General features: G+C 38.0%; 1 protein-coding gene across 5 annotated transcripts in view; it reads left to right on the top strand.

Annotated features, from left to right (window-relative positions):
* NRIP1 (nuclear receptor interacting protein 1) overlaps positions 1-11,515 on the top strand; it is a 93,198-nt gene extending 81,683 nt beyond the window's left edge. For all 5 annotated transcript variants that reach the window (XM_031556621.1, XM_010722276.2, XM_003202863.3 and 2 more), the window contains one exon: positions 2,671-11,515. In XM_031556621.1, coding sequence (XP_031412481.1) covers positions 3,045-6,512 — 3,468 coding nt within the window. In that variant the 5' untranslated portion in view covers positions 2,671-3,044 and the 3' untranslated portion in view covers positions 6,513-11,515. The remainder of the gene's footprint in view (positions 1-2,670) is intronic.
* Positions 11,516-13,362: the final 1,847 nt, after the last annotated feature.

The raw sequence follows: 13,362 nt of genomic DNA, 5'->3' as shown, positions 1-13,362 counted from the left end.
TACATTCTATTTTTATTTCTTTATTTCAGATAATTTCTGGAATTATATTTATTGGACACTTTCAGGGAAATTCTTTTGTTTAGTCGATATGTTTTGAAAAGGTTACTGAATGGTTGTGTCCAGCTAAACATTAATTCCCAAAGCTGGCTCTGATTCCATATGACCACACATCAGATCAGAGAGTGGAAGATAAGCATACCAGGTTCAAAACTTGCAAGAAATGCGTAGCTGTGAGATTGTTTTCAAACAGTTTAATTTACTACCAAGCTTCTAGTCACAAATAAGGTATAGGTTTGGAGATTTTTTTTTTTTTAATGTGATTTCCGTTCTTGCTGGATGACTTCATATTTGCATGTTGCACATTGGTCCAGCAGGACTTTTTAATGCTATAGTAGCCATTGTGATACTAGATCAGTGCAGCCTCTTTAGAGGGGTTAGTGATGTCCTTTTCCTTGTGTTATATGCCTTTCAGATTTCATTCTCTTCAGTGAAAGCTCCTTTGCATCAATCAGACTTCAGTAAAATTATGAATATTTCCTTGCCCTTGAGGAATTTCTAACATGCAAGCAAACAAACAAAAAAAAGCAGATAAAAGTGGCAAGCTGCTGTCTAGAGTACCTGAACATAAACTATACTGATTACAAGTGTCATCTCTTGCAGTAGTCTTTTTGAGTACCTAAGGAATTCACATAAATGCATTGTATTTTTAAAAATTAATTTTATTTTTTGAATTTCTTGTAGCTGTGAATAGTGATAACTTCCCAAATACCAGCTTAACATAGAGTACACTGGCTTGGGGCTTTAGCTTTAAGGTGATCTGCAGTGTATGATAGTGAAAAAAATGCAATTTTATTTTCTTAAGCACAAAGCAGGATATCAAATGCTACTTACTCCTGTATAAGAACAGCATGCTGTGAGCTTAATTGCCTTTTGAAATGTGAAAATGTATCTGCAGATAAACTGTTTGGTTTTGGAAGCTGGAGAACTTTATTTCCTGGATAAAGCGTATTTCCAAATATTTAAGAAAATAAACTTAGCTGTATAGATATTGCACTTGCTGGATGCTTGACATATTCATGAGAAGCATTATGTATGAGCTATATTTTTTTTTTCAAGGACTTGCTGTTTATTATATTTGAACCTTTGCAAAAGTCAATGGATTTTGAGGGAACAGTGAGATCATAGGTAATTTGTGAGAGAAATACTGACTCCCAAGAATGAGCTACCAACTTTCAATTCATTGTTTAGATACATGGATATACTCATTTACAATTGTAAATTCACATTGCAACACACTACAATGTGTTGCTGGTGTTTTAGTTCTTTGGGTTTGGGGTTGTTTTTTTTTTGTTTACTTGTTTATTTTGAATAGTTTGTGGAACTTCCTTAAATGACTCGAAGTCTACTAAGAATGTATTTGTACAGGAGTGTATATAAGGTATTAGCATTATGGCTGTGTAGCTGTTGTTTTAATTCCATACTTTTTTCAGATCTGATATTTTTCTAACTTCTAGTTGCCTGTAGCTTTTGAATTAAAAAAAAAAGCCTCTGAGAAATCAATCATAAAGCATTCATTCACTTTAAGGATGCATGGCTTTCACCTTTGTATATCCTTCTAAAAACTTGTATTTACAAGTTTAAACATGCTTTTAATCTGTGAAAGAAAATTGCAGAGCTAGCTATGTTGAAAGGCACTTAGCTGTGTTCATACTGAATATTAATGCCTATGTAGAACTGGAAGAGAAAAGAAGTAGGCATGTGTGGTATAATGATCTCAGTATTGAACTGCGTTAACTGTGTGAACTGTTCATGCTACCATTGACCAGTGTAAAACTAAGAGATACGTGTAGCGTAAGAGCCATTGTGTTTTTTAAAACTACACTTTATAGCATACTGCCTCATCCAAGTAAGTATAAAGATGTTCTACATGAATGACTTCGAAAACAAAAAGACTTCAAAGAAGGCCTGCTTCTTCACCAGTTTACACTGAATGCATGGAAAGAGTGTAAAAGTAAATATTTTTCAATGAAAATCTGCCAGGAACATGTTAATAATCACCTTTTTCTCCACTCTTATTGCTTGACTCTTCTAATTACTTAATGGTAGTTGGGAGTTGGAAGATCAGAAATATGCTCATATGTGTTGCAGCTTATTCTGGTATTTGAAAAGAAATTCAGCATGAGCCTGAACACTGACTCTTAGGAATATATATTTTTCCCGTAATTTTCTTTTACTGTGGTACTGTTCATGCCATGTGTATTCACATGCTAGCATAAAAATATTGATGAAACTGTGAGGTAGAATCCCGTGTAAATTTTTCTGAGCAGTATTTTGACTTTTTCTTTCATGGTTGCTAGTTCTTATTTTGAGCTGTAGAACAGAGGAATTCAGTGATCATTTCTCGTAGCTACACTTAGAATAGTTCACTTTAGCTTAGATTTTACATAATGCTTTCTGTCTCAGAATCATTTTTACAGAGTTCTTCAAATTAGGTGCCATAGACTCATTGCGTTACTCAATTATTAATTTCTTCTGGAGTGTGATTATTGCTTATACATCTCGGATCTCTAGAACAGTATGTGGAAAAAAAAATCTCAGTTTATTTAGATCTTACCCTAATTCTTTTTCTTGACCACTGTTTTTTGTTTTTTGTTTTTTTTTTCCACTTAGGTATTCTATTGCTTGATGGAGATGGAAAAAGATGGAAATCAAACTAGCTTCCTGGAGAAAGCTGAAGAAAGCAAATACGTAATGGAACTTTTCTACCTTAGAAGTGTGTTTTGAGCGCTCTTCCTAGACATCCTTCATAAATATCGTAAATATTCTATATATCAACACAGGGACATGATTGAAAATCTGGTTTATCAAACAAGATACACTGGAAGAAACCTGCCTGGAATGTGACTGTGTTGTTTCTGAAAGTTTGTGAGAAAACGCTGTAGACATCTATCTATTATTTATTAACTCTGCATCTCAGTTCAGCTGCAGCAAACTAGTCTTTGAAGTGAATAGAAACAGAGCCCTTTTGGATACTTTTATTGAACATGACTCATGGAGAAGAGCTTGGCTCTGAGATGCACCAGGATTCTGTTGTTCTAACTTACCTAGAGGGATTACTAATGCATCAAGCAGCAGGAGGCTCAGGTACTACAGTTGACAAAAAGTCTACTGGGCATAGTGGAGAGGATCAAAACTTTAAGATTTCTGGAAATATATTTCCCAGCTGTCAAAGTAATGGTCCAGTTCTTAACACAAGTACATATCAGGGATCTGGCATGTTGCACCTCAAAAAAGCAAGGCTGTTGCAGTCTTCTGAAGATTGGAACGCAGCAAAGAGAAGGCGGTTGTCTGATTCCATTGTAGATTTAGATGGAAAAAAGGAAGCTTTGTTAGCTGGCGTGGTTGAAAATGTGCCTAAAGGCAAACAGGATAGCACATTACTTGCCTCTTTGCTTCAGTCATTCAGCTCTAGGCTTCAGAGTGTTGCTCTGTCACAGCAGATTAGACAGAGCCTTAAGGAGCAAGGCTATTCCCTTAGCCATGATTCTTTACAGGTGGAGAAAGATTTACGGTGCTATGGTGTTGCATCCAGTCACCTGAAGACTCTACTGAAGAAGAGCAAAGCGAAGGATCAGAAGTTGGACAACAGCCTGCCTGATATAACAAAGAACCTGCCCAAAGAGAGGTTTATAGAATCTCCTCATGCAGTGCAGAGCGGACCTAAAGTAATAAATGAACCACTGTCATGTGCTGCAAGATTACAAGCTGTGGCAAGCATGGTAGAGAAACGATCTAGTCCTGCTGCTTCACCGAAGCCCAGCGTAGCATGCAGCCAACTAGCTTTACTCCTTTCAAGTGAAGCTCACTTGCAACAGTACTCCAGGGAACATGCTTTAAAAGCACAAAATGCAAATCAAATAGCAAGTGAGAGACTTGCAGCTATGGCCAGATTACAAGAAAGTGCTCAAAAAGATATTGGCCAGTTCAGTTTAGCAAAAGGAATGACAAGCCATCTCAATGGTCAAGCCGGATCATCAACCAAAATGGTATCTAGCAAAAGCAATATGGCACCGTTTCAGAGTTCAGTGGGAATCACACATTCACCACCCAAAAACGTGGGATTCAAAAATAACTTGGAAAGGAATAATGTGAAAACCTCTCCCAGCAACAGTTTGCTCTTACATCTCCTGAAAAGCCAGAATACCACCAAACAATTAAAAGGGCATGAACAGAGTGAGAGAGCCAGCATTTTTGAAGAGAGCAGCACACCAACAACTATTGATGAGTATTCAGACAACAACCCTAGTTTTACAGATGACAGCAGTGATGACGATAGCTCCCATTCTAACTGTCTTCCTATAGACTTATCTTTTAAACAGAGGACAGACAAACCAGATGCAGGTCCACCTGCATCACTGGATAACCTGACTCAGTCCTTGCTTCATAGCTGGGATCCAAAAGTTTCTTGTCCGGAGAACAAGGAAGACAAAGACACTCCGAAGGCCTCTAAGCTGAACCCCCATCAGAAAGTAACACTACTTCAGCTGTTACTTGGGCATAAGAGTGAAGAAAAAGTAGACAAAAGTAATGATCCTCAGGGACCACACAGTGCTGCTGATGTGGCAAAATTCACTGTACAGACTGGTAAAAGGACTCCTGTTACTGACAGTCCCAATGCAAATCGAATGACTCCACTAAACACTCCGCCTTTGCTTGCTTCTGCAAAAGCAGACTCTCCCATAAATCTCTCTCACCAATCATTAGCCATCAAGCGTAGCTCACCACCGTATGCCTGCAGCATCCAGCCAGACAGGCTGGTGAATCCTGCATCTAAACATTTGATAGATCTTTCAAAAAGCAAAGAAATTCAAGGAGCTAAACTGAGCAGAAATGACAGTCCACAAAACTCTTCGGCTTTCAGTGCCAGCAAACTGTTGCAGAATCTTGCTCAGTGTGGTATGCAAACTTCCATGTCAAGTGAAGAACAAAGATCTGGCAAACATCTGCTAGTGGGGAACACAGATAAACCTGTAGGCTTGATTGATAGATTGAACAGCCCTCTGCTTACAAATAAATTAAGTACGCACGAAGAAAATAACAAAATATTGAGTTGTCAGCCTGTACCCACTGAACAAGGACTTCCAGGCTCGGAAATAGAAAATCTCCTTGAAAGGCGTACTGTCCTTCAGCTGCTTCTGGGAACTCCCAATAAAGGTAAAAATGAAAAGAAAGAGAGGGTGCTTTTAAGAGATGAAAGTTCTCAGGAACAGAGAGATAAGGCTTTGAATGAGCAAATATTGACAGTGAAAATAAAAACTGAACCATCTGAAGAATCAAATGTCCCTTATAATTCAAATGCACAACAAATAAGAGAGTGCAAGGGTAACAAATTTCAAGGATTTGTTCATTCGCTACAGAGAAATACAGCTTCTTCTCCAGCATCTGAGGAGATGAAGTCTGAGCCTCTTTCACCTCAAGATTTTTCTTTTTCCAAAAATGGCCTGCTAAGTAGATTGCTGACACAGAATCAAGACAGTTACCCTGCAGATGAGCTGGACAGAAGTCACCAAAACAGTGAGCTGACACACCTGGAATCAAAGAGTCTTTGCACAGTACCGAAGAAGAGGAAGCTTCACACTGAGCCTTTGGAAAGTCCGTTAAAAAAGATGAAAACTAATGTGTCTCATGCTGCAAACAATCATGTTTCTCCTACAGAGGCACTGTATGGGCCTTTGCTAAACCAGCAAGAACTGAAGTTCGGCAGAAGTGATTCAGAATTTAAATATAGTCTAAGTCATGGTTCAAATAATGAAAGTGATAATAGGAGTTGGTCTAGAGATAGTAAAGGCTTTAATGTGTTGAAACAGCTGCTTCTCTCAGAAAACTGTGAGAGAGACCTGTCACAACATAGGAATAACTTACTAACTGAGGGCAAGAAAAAAGGAAACAAAAGCAATGCAACAATTAATAAACCCGAATTCAGCATTTCTTCAGTAAATGCATTAATGGGAAGTCCTGTGCAACAGAGCAATTGTGTAGATCACAGAACATTTCAGTATCCGGTAAAAAGTCCTGCCAGTTCCCCCTTCCCTGAACATTTGGGGAGACTTGAACCTGACCAGTTTAGTGTGTGTCCCATGCCCAGTGAGAAAGGTCCCATTAGATGGGTGATCACAGGTATGGACAAGAATGATTATGAAAAAGACTCTCCGAGACTGACCAAAACCAATCCGATCTTGTACTACATGTTACAGAAAGGTGGCAACTCTATTAGTAGCCAAGAAGCACATGACAAAGAAATTTGGAACGAACCATCATTTACCGATAGTTCGAGTCGTGTTACAATCAAAGAGGAGTTGACATCTGATGGAGAGCTTAAAACTCCTTTTAGTAACTTAAGAAGCCCTTACAGCAGCCATATGGGAAATAAGACCTCTCATCAACACGGTGTGAATGGAGAAGTGCATGGACTTCTGGAAAAAGTGCTAACAATCAAAAAAGAGCCAGAATAAACTACAGCCTCATCAAGGAGTTTACAATCTGTGGTTTTGAGTCTTTGTTTAAAAAAAAAAGAAAAAAAAACATTAAAAAAGAGTACGAACTTGACTACTGTAAAAATTGAGCATGATTTTAGAAAAGCATGGTCTAATTGAAACATGTTTTCATTTGATAAACTTTTTATTTTTATGGTGATGTTATTTAAAATACATGTAGATAAAATTTGCTTTACTATAGATTGTCACGAGGAAATTAGAAAGGTTGTAATTTGTACAAGACATTTCTGTATGCATCAAATTAAGTTATGAGTACTCTTTGATCAGAGTCTTACTTGGATTTGCAAGTCTTTGGTATAACATAAAGTGTAAGAGTACAGCCTAGGTGGTGGTAATGCTGCGTTTCCTCCCTTTCCTGTAAAATAATCCTTATTTTTTTGGAAGCCTGAGCATAGAGACAGTGTACTTTTCTTGGAATGTTTAATATGCTTTGTGAAATTTTATGAATAACTTCAAAGAAATGGAGCAGTCCGTCCAAGGTATTAATTCATCATGTTGGAAAAACCCATGTCAGTGTTAATAATCGAATTGCACTGAAATGTAATTTTTAGTGCTTCCAAAGTTTTTATTGTTATTTTTAAATCTTGTTTATGGTCCTGACAGAATAGTGGTGTAAAATCTGTTTTTCTTCCTTGCCCTGCTTTTGACAAAGGCCTTCCTCAGAATCCTTAGCCATTGTTATGAGTTCCTAGCTACAATTAAGAGTTTGTTCTAGGTTTTTGTATAAAAAGCAAATTTTCATATATCGTGCAAGTATCAGATCAGTCTTCTGTCAGTACATTCCTGTCACTTCCCTCCTTGAAAAGGGAAAGTCAAAATGCCTCTTGGAGTACTGTGTTTCATCAAGCATTGCACGTAGATTTGGTGAGGAAAATGGTGGATAGTTTGTGAGCCAGATAGTCAGATTGTTGCTTCCTGCACAAGAGAATGCCAGCTGTGCTCAAGCAGCACATCAGACTTCCACTCGAGTACAGAATAGAATTTTTCATTAAAAACGTGTTGGCCTCTTCCTATGACTAGGAGAGAGAATCCATATTCTGCCAATATTTATTACTCTCTGAACAGCTGATGCATGGTTCAATGCACTGCCTTTTCTCTGCAGAAAATCTGGTTTCAGAATAATTTTTCAGGTTGCACTGAAGATAAAATTATGGTTTTGTCATGTTTTGTAATGAATAGTGGGATATGTCTCAGAAATCCTCCTCTGCCCTTTTTGTCAATCCCCACCTGTGCTGTAATTTGTAACATCTGGCAATATCAGTCTGAGATGGGAGTAACTGAAAATTGTGGTCAAAGCTGAGACACCTTAGAAGAATTGCTGACTGGGGAAGTGCCAAGCAGCACTATTAATGCTGTCAGTGTTAACTCCATTTGGAGCCCTTACTACTCATGGGAGAGGAAGAGGACGAAATCTGGCTCCTCTAAATTATGCACATTAATAGTTTGGCTGAACTTTTTACTCCCCTGAAAAAAATGTTCTCTGTAGTTTCCAGTATCATTTCTAATTCCCTGTGTTATCAGAAAACAGCTTAGCAGTTGGTTTGCACAGATAATGAAAGCCACACTTGTGTTTTAGTATTGACCATTTTCACCAAGGAGAGCTGATGACATGACAAAACCGCTATTTCTTCTTTTCAGCTCATGTTTGCAGAGATGAGTGATGGGACATTTTGCTCTTTTCCTGTCTGCTTTTGTTGCAGAGGCCCTTTCTCAGGCCTTCTGGCTTACTTAGGCAGAGAGAGCAAGCAGTTGTCCCCTTCTCCTCTGCCCACCGCCCGGGGTCCCTTCTTTGTATTGCAGTCTCTGCTGAAAGGGACTTCTGTCTGCCAGCTGGAAAATGCACCACAATTCTGTGAGGCCTCCTGTGGATACCTTCTTTTTGGGAACACAAATGTTCGGCAGTATCCAGTATAAAACATTCCCCCTGGTTTATATGAGAAGTAACAGAGCAACTTAAAGATATATTTTTATGTTATTTGGGTGAAGCGTAATATATTAATGGGCTGTAGAAAGAAGATTTATATTTTAAAACCTTCACGCAAATCTAATATCATTTTAAATGTCATTGTCTGACGTATAATATAGAAATAAATTTTGTCTTTAATATTTGCATTTATAAGTGGCCCGATGACTATTCAAATGTCTCCTAGAGTAATCATTAACGAGATAAAGTATATTTTGCATTGACAGTAGAAATGAATTCTTTTTGTATGAGTCAACCCAACAGAAATATTTTAAAAAAGATGGTATTTGTTCCATCTGTTAAATGTCTCTTAAAGTCTTAATTGATTATTTTTCTTGAAACAACATGTAAATAGCTAGGAAATATATACAATAGAGAATAATAGATGATCCCCAGAGTAAATACAGGGCTATAATTTACTTGAAGGGCTCCTCAAAATGCGACTTCAGTGGACGTGAATGAATGAATGTGTTTTGTAAAACGAAGTTCTGGAGAAAAGTAGAAGAAAAAGTCTAACTAACCATAATGAAAAGTAACGTTGGAGTCTAGGAGCGTGCTTACCTATGTATTTATTCTATGGTAGTCTATTGTTGTAATATATACTTTTGAACATTTAGTTTTTAAAGTGTTATAAAACATTTAAGTTAAAATGTTAAGTTTGACCAGTTAATGATTTAGCTTTCTTTTAAATGGAGTTAATGAAAGGGTATTGCAATTCTCACAGATGTCAGTAAATTATAAAACACAAGAATTTAATTTCAGGTCACAAAGTTCATAAAAGAATCTTGCCTGTTGTGGACATTACAATCTGAAAGCAGTGTACAGCATAAAGATGAGGCCTGCTAACTTAATGCTGCTCTCCAGTTAGCTGCTAAGAGGGCAACAGTCTTCTATGCTCAATTCTCCAGTGGCACTGATGTTACTGCTCCCTAGGGAAGAGAGTTCTTTTTTCAAAATCTGCCCCATCCACACTTACAGCCTTTAAACCTGAGGACTGAAGACTTTTCCATCATTTTTTAATCTTATAGCAATGGGATGGTGAGTAAAAAGGAGTCCCCATTGTCATGCTTGGGGAGTTTTCCCTCTCAGTTGTTCCACCAAAAAAGGGAGATACGGGAGTTGGCTTTGCTGCACTAGCAGAAGGATCAGTCAGGTTTGGCCGCATTTTTCCAGGCAACTCAAAATATCCTTGATTTCCCCCAGTCCCTCTGGGATGAGTGAGAAACCAAGGACGTCTGCTGAGTAATGCTTGATGACCTCAGCAACACCAATCTCCTTGGTTCAGTAGATACTGCTAGGATACGCGTTTCAGCTGTCCCCGAAATGCTCCCTCAGTCTGTGAGAGTGGAAGCTTCAAAGATAGGTCTGCTAGCTCAGGAGGGTGATATTTCAGCTAGGTCTTCAGACAGTGGGCTTGAAGAGCCCACACGAGCTCACCGTCGGGCGAGAGAGGAGATGACACTGCATCTGTAAATGGATGAGACCTCTGGGGGAAAGCTGCCTCCACCTCATGGAGCAGTGAAGAAGCGAGTTAGGAATGTGTACGCTACTTAAAGTTGTAGCTGCATCCCCTTGGGACTTGTACCAGAGTCAACTTTAACATTCTGTAACTCAGAACAGCTGCAGTGGCAGCAGCTGGGTTGCCAAGTGCCCCGTGCCTTGGTCGAGGTTGGACCTACAGGCCGCTTCATCTGCTGTGTTAGTGTAGCACTCAGGCTAGGCAGATTTGGGATTTGACTTGTAATTGCCACACAGTTATGCCTTTTGTTTCCAGAGGGAAGTGTAAGGGACTGAGAGAACCAGATTTCCAACATCTCCGCTGCCAAACGTGAGGAAATGACAGGAAGGTGACACACGACCACAGAATCAGAGCTGTGTTGCTAGAGGGCTTCTGCACTGATACCACTTAACCTGTCAGCGCAGTTTGAGAAGTTTATAACCATTGTAAGATCAAAAGGGAATTCAGCCATAACTTTCACTTTTCTTAGCCATTTGCTCTTAGTAATGTTTTTAAATTTTTAATTTACGAATCTTTTTAAAAGAAAGAAATGAGTGGTTTAAATTTACCCTGTTAAATGTTGGTGAAAGTATTACAGCTCTCATTGACGTCAGTGACATGATATTACCAGTTTGTTCTCTGCCACATCTTACAGAGGAGTAAGCTGGTAAGTATATATTATATATATTTATATATAATGTAAATAGATTGACTTGTTACACCTACAATATGTTGAAATTGGTTTTTAAAAGGTGATGTAAATAGTGGTTTCCTTAATGAAAAGTACATATTTTGTATTGTTCTAATGCAAAGGAAAAAGAAAAAACAAAACCTTTTAATCTTTTTTGTTATGTATATTCCATGTATAAGTGTAAATAATGATCACATAGGTTTAAAAACTTTTGCATGTATGTATACAGTTGCAAGTCTGGAAGAATGTATAGAAAAATACTTTTATTTAAAGTTGTGATTACCTGCTGCATGAAAAGTGCATGGGGGACCCTGTGCATCTGTGCGTTGGCAAAAATGTCTTAACAAGTCAGGTCAGTTCAAAACACAACAGTATTCCACTTCTGGACATGACTTCTGCTGTGGTATTTTAGCTTTGTGAAAGAATGTGCTTCAAATCAAAAGGGTCTGGGAAAAAAAAAAATGCAAACCTACTTTTAAAACATGAAGTACTCATACAACTGTAATCAGTCATGTAAGTTCAGGATTCCATTCTGCGTAACTGAGATATTGTACCGGGACTATTCCGTTGCTGTAAAACAAAGGAATATTGATTTTCATTGTCATACATAAGAATTCGGGATTTTACCACAACCAATTTTATTGTGATGTGTTTTCAGTAATTTATCTAACTGGTCTCATTTTTTTATTAGAAGTTAATTTCCTCATGTGATGTCACAAAACTGTACATACTGCAGTGTGAAGTTTTTTTAAATCTTTCAGTGTTTACTTCCTGCAGAAGATTTGAATAAATGAGAAAAATGCATTGTCTCGATGGTTTTAAAATCTGCTTTATTTCATGGGTCATGTTGTTATCGGAGTGCTACTGGGCTCTTTGCATCAGTGCTACTAATAGACGTTTATGACAACAAACATATCTCAAGATGCTTAGAGGGGCACACTTTTCAGCAAGGCCACTGACTGGAAACACATCCGTGGAGTTGGAAATGAAGCTGTTAAATCAGATTAGGAGCTTTACTTTACAAAGCTCTCTATTATGTTTTATCCAGATACCGTTCGCCTTATTAACCTGAAATCAGCAAACGTAAACTGGAAACCTTTAAATGAGAATTTTCATGAGAAAATTTGTTTAAGCAAATGTTGGAACTTCTTCAGGTTGCCTGGGCAGGGTAGAAAAGGTGTCCTTTCCAATTAAAATCTGCTTTGGCCCACATCACAAAAAGGATTTTTCAGTTGTGTTAATCTTTGGTTCTTAAGCGAATGTAGAAAAATGAACATAACTTGTCTGTGAAGATTGTACAAAGATTCAACAGTGTACTTGTGTCATATAGTGCTGCTTTTAAGTTGGGTTATGACACTAGCACATTTGGTTGGTTGCAGCATTGGTGTAAGTGATGTTTTTCCAGAGAATTTTTATTTGAGGATACATAGGCACACTGTCCAGAATTGTACAGTTGCAAGCAAGCAGTTGGGTCATTAGATAACATGTCTTAGATAACAATGACAGCGATTTTCACAGATCATCATTTGCTTTCTCATCTCTTCAGACAGAGGTAAATATGCATTGGGTTCTTTGGGAGCTTTCTGGCAAGTGTAAATCATAATCCATAAATTTAATTTAAAAACAATAATTTTAACTCCATGGAATTCGGGTAGGTTTTCATAAGGTATGTGGCTGAGCACTTCGATTCATTGGTATCAGAGATGGAATGGGATTCAGATATGGGCTGTCTTTAGGATCTGTTTGGATGTGTTGTCTTAAAGTATGTGGGAAGTGGCAACAGCACAAGGCTTGCTGGAGTTCAAGAAGTGTTTAAAAATAAGGTTGATTTTGGAAGTGGTCCTGCATGCAGCCAGGAGTTTAACTTGACGATCTTTATGGGTCCCTTCTAACTCAGGATATACATGAACCTACGTATAATGCCACCAGGGATATTCAGCTGTGCTTTGGGGTGAAAAGATCGTTACACCTAGCTTATACTTAGCCTCTCTCTGAGGAGTCTTGCACATATTTCAGAGATGAATGATTAAGCCAAAATACAGCCACATCAAAATGCAGTATGCCTAAGGAGCCAATCTAGTCTTCTAATACAGTGCAACTAGGAAGTAACATCTGGAATACATGTGTCCTCGCTGGCTTACTTCATTTAGTTTTTATTCTACCAATCAAATAAAAGCAATGTGTCTTTATTTCTTATGAAGATGTCCTGGGGCAGTTTCCTTGGTGCACCTGAATATCACCTTTTTTTTTCCCTTCATTACTCTGGGTGAGTTCAGGCTCTTGTACTTTCAATATGTTTATTCAGGATATACTGTTAACACCACATAAACCTTGTTTTATGTCTACCAGAACAAACAGGCCTATGGAGCTGAACGTATGGTATGCTAAACAGCCTTTGGAGTGATGAGAATGTTGAATGGGTGTAAATATTCTAAGAGGAACCTCACTCCAAGTAAACATTCACAACATTTGCTTAGTGATTCATAATAAACTGCTCAAAAATGCCTCAAACCATCAGTGAACTCTTTGCAGGCAGACGCATGATTGTGCAGAATCTTCTTGATCTTTGCACAAAAGGTGCATGTGATGTTGACAGTTTATCACAAAACAGCCTTTAGATAAGGAAATGAAAGTTTTTCTTCAGAGATTTAAAAAT

Source organism: Meleagris gallopavo, chromosome 1, assembly GCF_000146605.3.
Source record: "Meleagris gallopavo isolate NT-WF06-2002-E0010 breed Aviagen turkey brand Nicholas breeding stock chromosome 1, Turkey_5.1, whole genome shotgun sequence".
Lineage (NCBI taxonomy): Eukaryota > Metazoa > Chordata > Aves > Galliformes > Phasianidae > Meleagris > Meleagris gallopavo.
Note: the sequence above shows the minus strand (reverse complement) of the source record. Positions and strands in the feature narration are given on the sequence as shown.